Source organism: Salvelinus alpinus, chromosome 2 (assembly GCF_045679555.1).
Source record: "Salvelinus alpinus chromosome 2, SLU_Salpinus.1, whole genome shotgun sequence".
Lineage (NCBI taxonomy): Eukaryota > Metazoa > Chordata > Actinopteri > Salmoniformes > Salmonidae > Salvelinus > Salvelinus alpinus.
In genome coordinates, this window is record NC_092087.1 from 33,744,584 (window position 1) to 33,754,557 (window position 9,974).

The following is a 9,974-nucleotide window of genomic DNA, read 5'->3' on the forward strand; positions in this document are numbered from 1 at the left end:
TTTTCTTATCCTTTATTCTCATACATAAGAAAATAGCATTTCTGGTATTCAATTTTTTTTTAACGTGTATTTCAGCAGAACTGAATTATTACAGTAGTTAGATAAAGTTACTGGGAGAGAGCGACCTAAGGTTGAAAGTAAGGCAGAAAGGGGAATATTTACAATAGGACTGAATCAGAGGGACCAGATCAGTCATGGACACACAGCTGGGTCAGACGTCTGTCTCGGTGGGTTGATGTGGTCGTGATCTAATCAAACGAGTCATGTCCAAAGAAAGAAATACACAAACAATCTTAAAAAACATCAAACTGTTTCTGTAATGGCAAGATACCATTTAATGATGATGATTGCCAGTGATACTGATGTGGTGGTCCTTTCTGAGTTTACCCATCCAAATTCAACACGCAAGAAAATGTGTTTAAAAAACAGTTTGGCTCATCATAAGTTCTGAATCACTGTGATGGATGGCAAATGTGAGTGATGGATTGCAAATTTGAGTACAATATAAGTGGGTTTAAAGCGCATGTACCCACTCTGGTTTCTCTCAAGGAATATGGGCCAAAACTGCTACCCTGAAAAGTCTGTTGTTTTCTCTATATGGTTTCCTAAGTGCAGTAGCCTGTTGAAAAAGCACCTTTTACACTCAAATCCAGAGATACAGCTTACATACTCGTAGCAGAGCCCTCCAGTCCTTGGCATAGCATTTAGAAAACAACTTTATTGTCCATGTCTTACAGCACACATCACACACAGTTGAGACTTGTGTGTATAAGGTAGTTGTTGTGAAATTGTTAGGTTAGATTACTCGTTGGTTATTACTGTATTGTCGGAACTAGAAGCACAAGCATTTCGCTACACTCGCATTAACATCTGCTAACCATGTGTATGTGACAAATAACATTTGATTTGAGACTAGCACAGGATCAAGCTGCAGTGCAGGGCCCAACAGTAGAAGAACAGTAGCCCTTCAGTTGCCAGATCAATTCACACCTATTTTTCCAGTGCCCGCCCCAGGATTTGAACCAGATACCTTTCAGCAACAGGTCCAATTCCTTAGCCGTTGGGCTACCTATAACTTTTCTCCATGCTTAACCCTCTCCTGCTGGACCTGCTAACATAAGTGCACTTGAGAACAGAGGGCTCATCTTGATGGGGTGTGATGGAATAACTCATTAATGGAAGAGTGGGTCTCAAAATTAACCCCCGTCTGGCTGATCTGAGGACCCCTCAATAACATTCCACAGTTTCACCAAGCACAGACACCACTGGATAGCTTAATGTACTGACTAAGGGTTTCTCTGGATAGGAGCTTCTATATGTTCTGTACATGTAAATGTTATATTTCACAGATACAGATTGGACAACGATCAGCTGCCCTTTTCAGGTACAGTACTGTACACTATAAATGACTAGCTTTGCTTGCTGGCCTAACATACTAACCTTTACTACTGTAAATGACTAAGCACTTCTTCATATCGGATTGCTTTGCATTGAAAAGACAATGTATAAAACATACAGTATACACATAAGCAGCTTTCGCCAAGTCTCTTTTGTCAGTTTAACATTGATTTCAAAGACATAAAGAATGTAAAAGAGCTTATAGGTTTAAGAGCATGGACCAGGTGGGCCGCGGTGTCTGCTGGTTTTCACTCAGTTACTTGCCTTCAATCAGCATCTGACGCAAACCTGGGAAACCAGGTGGGTGTGAGTGGACTCTTAACTAACCAGTTATTACATAATGGACCAGTAAAGCACCATGGTGAAAACCAGCAGACACTAGTCTGCAGCCCTAAGGTCTTTTAGGGAGTGGAAAGAGGCATGAGGTCAGGGAAGCGGTGATAACAGTACTGGATTGGCCGTTAGGGTCAAGGAGGGATGTGATTGGGCCAGAGGTGTGGCACTATGGGGAGCAGGAGGGGATATGTAAGAGATTTAGACTCAAACCTGTTCTCTGAGAGAATCTGGCAGCTCACATATCAACACAGTACTTTCAAATTTCAACTGGGCTAATAGCACAGATTATGGGCTAGAATGAGCTGGGCCAGTGCATTTACCTCTAAAACTGTCTTGAGGGTCTAACTCCTAAAGCAGATTCACAGAGCAATATAATATGTAGAATAGAATGTGTGACAGTGTAGTCTTTTAAACACAATCTAATGACATATACAACATTATCTTCTGAGACTTAGACCTTGTGCAGCTGCCTGTCACGCTTGTCATCTGCTAAGGGTAACGAGGTGTGTGTGTGGCAGGGGGATGTGATTTAACCTAAAGGCCTGAAATCCGCTTTAAGCTGAACAATCACATCCCTGAGATGGCCGTTACCTGTTAGTTCACTGTCTAGCACCAGGACAAGCCCTCATCTGCTCTGCTGCAGGAGGGAGGAGAGGGTAAAGAGGGCAGAGGCCAGCAGGGTCTGAATCAGATTCAGAACCCTACTCTTAAGTTCTGGTCCAGGTCTGCTCCTGTAGCACCAGTGTCCTAATGAGGACTCAGACTCCCTAACGGGGCCTTCCCGCAGAAGGGCTGAGTGGATGAGTCTGATTAGTCTGTCAGCCTGTGGTCGGGTTGAGGTTGGACTGGGCTGGGACCAGGCTGCTCTGAATTCTAGAGGCAGGTACTAATAATTCTGCCGTCCAGAATTATGCTGCAACGGAGTGCTGCAACGGGGTTAAGGGTGGCATCAGGATCACGATTGGGCTGAGCTGGGTTTGCTGTGTTGAGATGCTGGCTGGGTCAGACGGTAGTTCTGACGATTCTGCCAGGCCGGGGGCTGCGGTGCACCTTGGTGTGTTTGGAGAGGTGGTCACTGCGGGCAAACTTCTTCTCACACAGAGAGCACTCGTAGGGCTTGACCCCGGAGTGGGAGCGCCGGTGACGAGACAGCTCATCAGAACGAGAGAACCTACAGAGATAGAGGTGCTTTAATAATTTCTCTGAATTGTAATTGTTTCTATGCTAAACACTTAGCTCAGTTGGTTCCAGCTAAGTGTGTCAGGAGGCCTGTTATTCCCACTGTTTGATTGCCCCCAAATTAGTGCTCAGACCCAGCTCTGAGGGAAATAGGAACACTAAATGGTGGGTAAAACAGTATTTACAATATACAGTGCTGTCAGAGAGTATTCATACCCCTTGACTTATTCCACATTTTGTTGTGTTACAGCCTGAATTCAAAATGGATTAAATATGTTTTATTCTCACCCATCTACACATAATACCCCATAATGACAAAGTAGAAATGTCTGCACATTTATTGAAAATGAAATACAGAAATCTAATTTGCATAAGTATTCATACCCTTGAGTCATTAATTTGTAGAAGCACCGTTGGCAGCGATTACAGCTATGAATCTTTCTGGGTAAGTCTCTACGAGCTTTCCACACCAGGATTGTGTAACATTTGCCCATTATTCTTTTCAAAATTCTTCAAGCTGTCAAATTGGTTGTTGATCATTGCTAGATAACTATTTTCAGTTCTTGCCTTAGATTTTCAAGTACATTTAAGTCAAAACTGTAACTCAGCCACTCAGGAACATTCACTGTCTTCTTGGTAAGCAACTCCAGTGTAGATTTGGCCTTGTGTTTTAGGTGATTGTCTTGCTTAAAGGTGAATTCTTTTCTCAGTGTCAGGTGGAAAGTAGAATGAAGCAGGTTTTCCTCTAGGATTTTGACTGTGCTTACCTCCATTACGTACATTTTTTATCCTGAAAAACTACCCAGTCCTTGTTGATTAGAAGCATACCCATAACATGATGCAGCCACCACCATGCTTCAAAAATATGAAGAGTGGCACTCAGTGATGTGTTGTGTTAGATGTATCTCAAACATAACACTTTGTATTCAGGACAAAGTTAATTGATTTGCCCCTTTTTTCCCCGTATTACTTTAGTGCCTTGTTGCAAACAGGATGAATGTTTTGGAATATTTGTATTATGTACAGGCTGACTTAATTTCACTCTGTCATTTAGGTTAGTGTTGTGGAGTAACTACGTTGCTAATCCATCCTCAGTTTTCTATCACAGCCATTAAACTCAAACTGTTTTAGTCACCATTGGCCTCACGGTGAAATCCCTGAGCTGTTTTCTTCCACTCCAGCAACTGAATTAGGAAGGACGACTGTATCTTTGTAGTGACTGGATGTATTGATACACCATTCAAAGTGTAATTAATAACTTCACCATGCTCAAAGGGATATTGAATGCCTGTTTTTTAAAAACACTACCAATATGTACCCTTCTTTGCGAGGCATTGGTAAAACTCCCTGGTCTTTGTGACTGAATCTGTGTTTGAAATTCCCTGCGCGACTGAGGGACCTTACAGATGTGTGGGGTACAGAGATGAGGTAGTCATTCAGAAATCATATTAAACACTATTATTGCACACAGAGTGAATCCATGCAACGTATTATGCAAATGTTAGGCTTATTTAGGCTTGCCATTACAAAGGGGTTGAATACTTATTGACTCAAGACATTTCAGCTTTTCATTTTTAATTAATTTGTAAAAAATTCTAAAAACATCATTCCACTTTGATATTATGGGGCATTATGTGTAGCCCAGAAAAAAAGGAATCTCAATTTTATCCATTTTAAATTCGTGCTGTAACACAATGTGGAAAAAAGTAAAGGGTTGGGATACTTCTGAAGGCACTGTACAAACATTATAAGCATATCCTTTCACATCTTCTAACTACCTTAATAACCAAGCCCAATCCTTTCCTTACAGAGCTCACTGCAGTTACATATTGGGAAACTGTAACTGTTAGCCACAATGAGTGTGTTGTAATATCTAATATTTGCTGAGCTTCTATATTGTTACCATTTCATACCAGCTCTACTCCCTACCTCTGCAGAGACAGAACAATATTTTCTTTATGCTCAGCTTTACAAAATAATTACAGTGAAATACTGTATTTCAATATCCCAACAAAAAGAACAACCGTGATAGAGCATCCGTTTGTCACTGTCATCATCATACCCACTTCACTTTAAACCAGTCATTACAGGCTTTTCTTTCTTCTCCCTCCGTTTTAGTATCCTATCACATGTTAATGGCTAGCCTATATGGTAATAAACTACATCTAACAAAGCCAAGGTTCCTGTGTTTTCTCTGCATGTTGACTAGCATTGTTATGATTTAACCCACCTCCAGACACAGTCAGGCCAGCTGCAGGTGTACGGCTTTTCTCCGGTGTGTCTGCGGAAGTGGGCCTTCAGATGGCTGCTCTTGGTGTACATCTTCTCACAGCCCGGGTGAGAACATTTGTGTACCCTTAGTGTCTCTTTAGGAGGGGGTCTGTTGACCCTAGGGGGGGTCACAGCTTTGACCACAACCCCTCCACTGTGACCCCCAATGACTGTTGCCCCAACAAGCCCCCCGGCAACCCTCACAGTGATCGGTAGAGGGGCAATCTTCACGTACTTCTGGTCTGGAGCGTCCGTGCTGGCTATGTTGAGAAGGGCGGCTGAGGTGGAGGGCACCTGTGAGGCCAGCAGGGTAACGTTCTGCCCTCCGTGGAGTCCCAGAACCAGGTGGGCCAATCTCAGCCCACTGGATGCACCAGGAGGAGAGCCTGTCTGGGGGTGAGGCTGGGCCAGAGGAAAGGACTGGACATGGAAAACCAGGGGTGCTCCCAGGAGCACTGAGGGGGTGAGGGGGGATGGGCTTGGGGTGTGAGGGGTGTTGGGGGTTTGTGGGGTGGGGGGTGACGGGGCATTGCTGGTCCCTGGCTCACTGTGTCCCCCTGAGGAGGAGAGGGGTTGTTCCATGGAGCTGGAAGGGGAGGGAGCTGGCTCCTCTATGGGTTCACTAGAGAAGAGAACCCCCCCTCTCTCCATCTTCTCCCTGAGGAACTCCTCGATGTCCTCCATGGTGGGAGAGAAGGGTGAGGGCAGGCGGGGGCTGAAGTCAGGCAGACCCTCTGTGGGGGTCAGATAGAGTCGGAGCAGGCCCCCTTCCTCTTCGTCATCCTCCTCCTCTCCAGGGCTGAAGCTGAGTCGAGCCCCAATGTCCCCGGCCTCGGGGCTGTAACAGGAAGTAAAGCTACCCCCCTCGCTCCCCCCCTCACTGCCCTCTCCCTCTACAAGCCCCAGGGAGACCAGGCTAACACTGTCCCTAAAGAGGTCATTATCAGAGACCAGCGCTCTGCTGCTTAACGACACCATTGATACAGTCCAGATACAGTCCAGATACACAGGAGAACCACGCTTCTCACTACACCTGCATAGAAAACGTTGGGGATACCGCAGTTAAGAACGTAAATGCTGAATCATGAATAAGAATAATATTGAACACATTAGTGCTTTTTAATGTCGTTCATACCAATGTAGCAAAACTGTGGATAATTAAATGGATACATTGTGCATAATGCTGTGCCCAGTGTAAACAGTAGCAGGGTTGCCATGTCGGCGGTTTTCCTTTGAAAACCATATCGTGGGTGAAAATGGCATTTCTCTTTTATTTTTATTACATTTCACTGTGAGCTACTACTACTGATTATCAGGGAGTGATGCAGGCTGTTGCTGAGTGAGTAAGTCAGTGGCCGTGTTCGAGGGGATCATAACCACAATATCATGGGTAAATTGTGACTCACCGATCTACAAATAATAATGAGTTGTTATTCATGATGCAAGGTTATCAGTCAGTCGGCAGTCACCTGCAGTCGTTTTGATGTTCTCGAACACTGCCAATGAGTGGTGGGGAGGGAGCGCCGGAGGGGGGTGTGTGTGTGTTGAGCACAGTCATTGGTGTTGACAGAGCGTTGCAGAAGGCAGTCATGACACGCGATGTGAGAACAAACTAATAAACTAGCACTAGCTAGCAACTTACTTCTCCCTCATAATTCTTGTTTGCCTCGTTCGCTGTATCCTGACCACCCCCAGTCCTACCAATCATTAAAGAAAAACTGAGAAATAATCATCCAACAGTTTCAGCAAGAGGATAGAACTATGTGCTTTCTCTCTGGGTAAACTATGTAGCCGGGGCTCGAAATTAAGGGCCCTCGTCGTCCCGGGACGATAAATAAAAATGTCTGGGACGGTTTAAACAGACTCTAGGACTGTTCTAGGCCGATAGATTCTAAATCATACAACTACTGTACATCAACAAAAAAAAGTTAAGCAATGAGGCTAATGCAACAGATCAGAACATTTAGCTTAAAATGTTGATGAACTATTTCCTCACATTAGTGCAGCAATGTGCACACAGCAGTACCCTACACGCAAATGTTCCAAAATGCAATTAGCGGGAACGCACCTTTCTAAAAAGCGCACCACACGTGAGCGGTTTCATGTGACAGAAATGAAAATATCCTTTAGAAATTTTGAAAGAGGGGAGATCTAAAGATGCAACAACTAGCATGGGTTGCTAATATGACTAAGTTTGAGTCTTTGCCTGCTGGACAATGAAAAAGTTGATTTGAAAATCAATAGAAAAATAAATGTTGGTTTCAATGGCATAAGGAATTGTTTAAAAAAATGATTCCCTCAACATATGGTCTGATTTTGGCTAAGGTACTTTGAAACAAGGTAAGACATGCTTCATGAATAAAATGTTAAATGTTATGGCTAAATACTTTCAAAATGCTGACAGCCTCCACTCAGAGTTCAAAGTGAGTGATGTGTGCGGTGCGCAACAGGAACTGGCCTTTCTCTCTGCTGTTGTGACCATTTTATCTGAACGAACCGTGCTTGGAGTATGTCAACAGAATCAAACCTTTAGATGTTAATGTTAATTATAAACTGTGTGATTCCAGCCCTGAATGCTGATTGGCTGACAGCCGTGGTATATCAGACCGTATACCACGGGTATGACAAAACATTTATTTTACTGCTCTAATTACGTTGGTAACCAGTTTATAATAATAGCATTAAGGCACCTGGGGGGTTTGTGGTATATGGACAATATATCACGGCTAAGGGCTGTGTCCAGGCACTCTATGATGCGTCGTACATAAGAACAGCGCTTGGCCGTGGTATATTGGCCATATTCCACACCCCCTCGTGCCTTATTGCTTAATTCTTTTTATTTGATTTAACTAGGCAAATTACAATACATTAACTAGGCAAATTATACTACATTATAATTGTCAAACATGACTGGCGTTTAGCATACATTTAAGTAATTAAAAGTATCTTTAAAATGTGGCTTTGGTATCGGTGTGGACAAGAGCCTGTAACCAATATGCATACTACCTAGTCTACATTTCCATGTAGCCTAATTATTTTTGCACATTTATGCTAAATAGATTGATATATTATTCAAATGTCTTTTTTAGAGGATTCTTTTGACAGCCCCATTTATCTATTTCGGTAGTAGGCTACTCTTTTTAGCCTTTTAAATCTATGAATGACCTACGTCCTATGAGTAGACCCAATTTAATTTGGGACGATTCATCTTCAGTTTGGGACGGTTTAAAATTGCACTTTGGAACAACTTTGGGACAGTGATGAAAAAAGTATTGAGCCCTGTATGTAGCAAGCTAACATTGGTCAGAAAGTTGAAGTCAGAGGAGAGAGCGCAGCACAGAGCGTAACCGATTAACTCCATTACCATCAAATTATAATAGCAGTGATTGATTGATTAATAGTACAATAAACTCTGATGTACTGGACTGATGGATGGCTTCTCTCCGTTTCCCTTTCCATCTAGCTCCAGAGGGGTGGATGACTAGGACATCAGACTGCAGCCACACATTAACTTACTTTAATTAATTAAAAGAAGTCAAAAAGCAAACTGTTTGGGCTTTTCGATTTATATTTAAAATTAAATCATTTGGTGTGATAAACCAATAACAAAGGGATAAAGATAGAGAACAAGGTAAAGCAATTTTACCAGCTGTATTTAGATTGTCATTATGGAGACACCTATTGAATAAATGTGGTAACTCCTCACTTGCGGCGAAAAACATTTGTTGGCCTAGTTCAGGCCTTGTGGTGGGTTTTGAGCAATCACTGGCTCAACATTTAAGCTAGACCTGGCAACCCTGAACATTGGCCACATGACGCGCATATATGTGTATCGGGCGCAAAACAACATGGAGCAGGACCGTAATAAGTGCGTATTACACCAAAGTGAAAACTGTAATAGACCTACAATCGATTAACTATCCTCGACATCCGCAAACAGTATTATTTACAACTTCAACTGCTTTTAAATTCAGCGTATGGGCAGGCGAGGCACATGGCAAAAGGGACCTGACTACAACAGCCAGACAGGAATTCACAAGTTCGGGGTGTAGGGTCAACCGAATACAGCAAATACCACTAGTGAGGGTGAACTTACCGTCGATAATCATTAACTATATTAAAACCTTTCGAAATGCACCGTCCTCGAAGTTTTTCACCGTCTTATTTTTGCAGAAAGGGATCCCGTCCTTGCCACAGTTCCATGTTGGCATTCTTTCTGTGGCCATCACATGACTGCATTGCTGTACGCTAGGAGGCACGGATCCAATTCCGCCGTTCTGATTGGCTAAGCGTACGGAGGCTCGCCCTAAAACAAGAGATTCTATTGGTTTCCGATCGATGGGCGCGGTTTGCCATTATTTTGGGAACTGTCACTGATGTAGGTACCTGTACAAGTAGGCTACTTGAAAGTGCCGCATTCAAGTGCTAATCGGATCTAGGAAACTGACATTTCCGATTTGCTAACTGGTCTGCTTGTCGTTATACACGTATCGCCTTCAAACAGTTAAGTCAAACATTTCCAAGTTTACTAGTTCCGAATAGTACGCGAACGTGGCAAGTGTATCCAGTGTTTTCAAAATGATGTCATATACAACGTGGCTCATTCAGAAACTGTCAGTCATGAACTGAACAAGTTGGTAGAGCTTTGAACTGCAGGTATGGTACAATGGACCTTTTGTTCAACTGTAGCCTATGCATTGCTTAATTCGTATTAACAATGACAGCCTCCTTCATGCTTAACCAAATGTTGGTGTCACTCAGCCCCGTGGAGAGCACATGTATGAACATGA

At 43.1% G+C, this 9,974-nt stretch overlaps 1 protein-coding gene across 2 annotated transcripts; it reads right to left on the reverse strand.

The window, feature by feature from the left end:
• On the reverse strand, nt 1-9,506 carry LOC139559199 (Krueppel-like factor 15). Of its 2 annotated transcripts, XM_071374985.1 has the most exons (3): nt 9,281-9,502; nt 5,144-6,217; nt 1-2,905 (listed from the first exon to the last, which is right to left on the reverse strand). In XM_071374985.1, exons 2-3 carry the CDS (start codon nt 6,160-6,162, stop codon nt 2,737-2,739), a joined length of 1,188 nt encoding a protein of 395 aa, XP_071231086.1. In that variant the 5' UTR covers nt 6,163-6,217; nt 9,281-9,502; the 3' UTR covers nt 1-2,736. The 2 variants fall into 2 exon arrangements, with proteins under 2 accessions (XP_071231086.1, XP_071231095.1); XM_071374994.1 differs by having other exon boundaries at nt 5,144-9,506.
• Nucleotides 9,507-9,974: the final 468 nt, after the last annotated feature.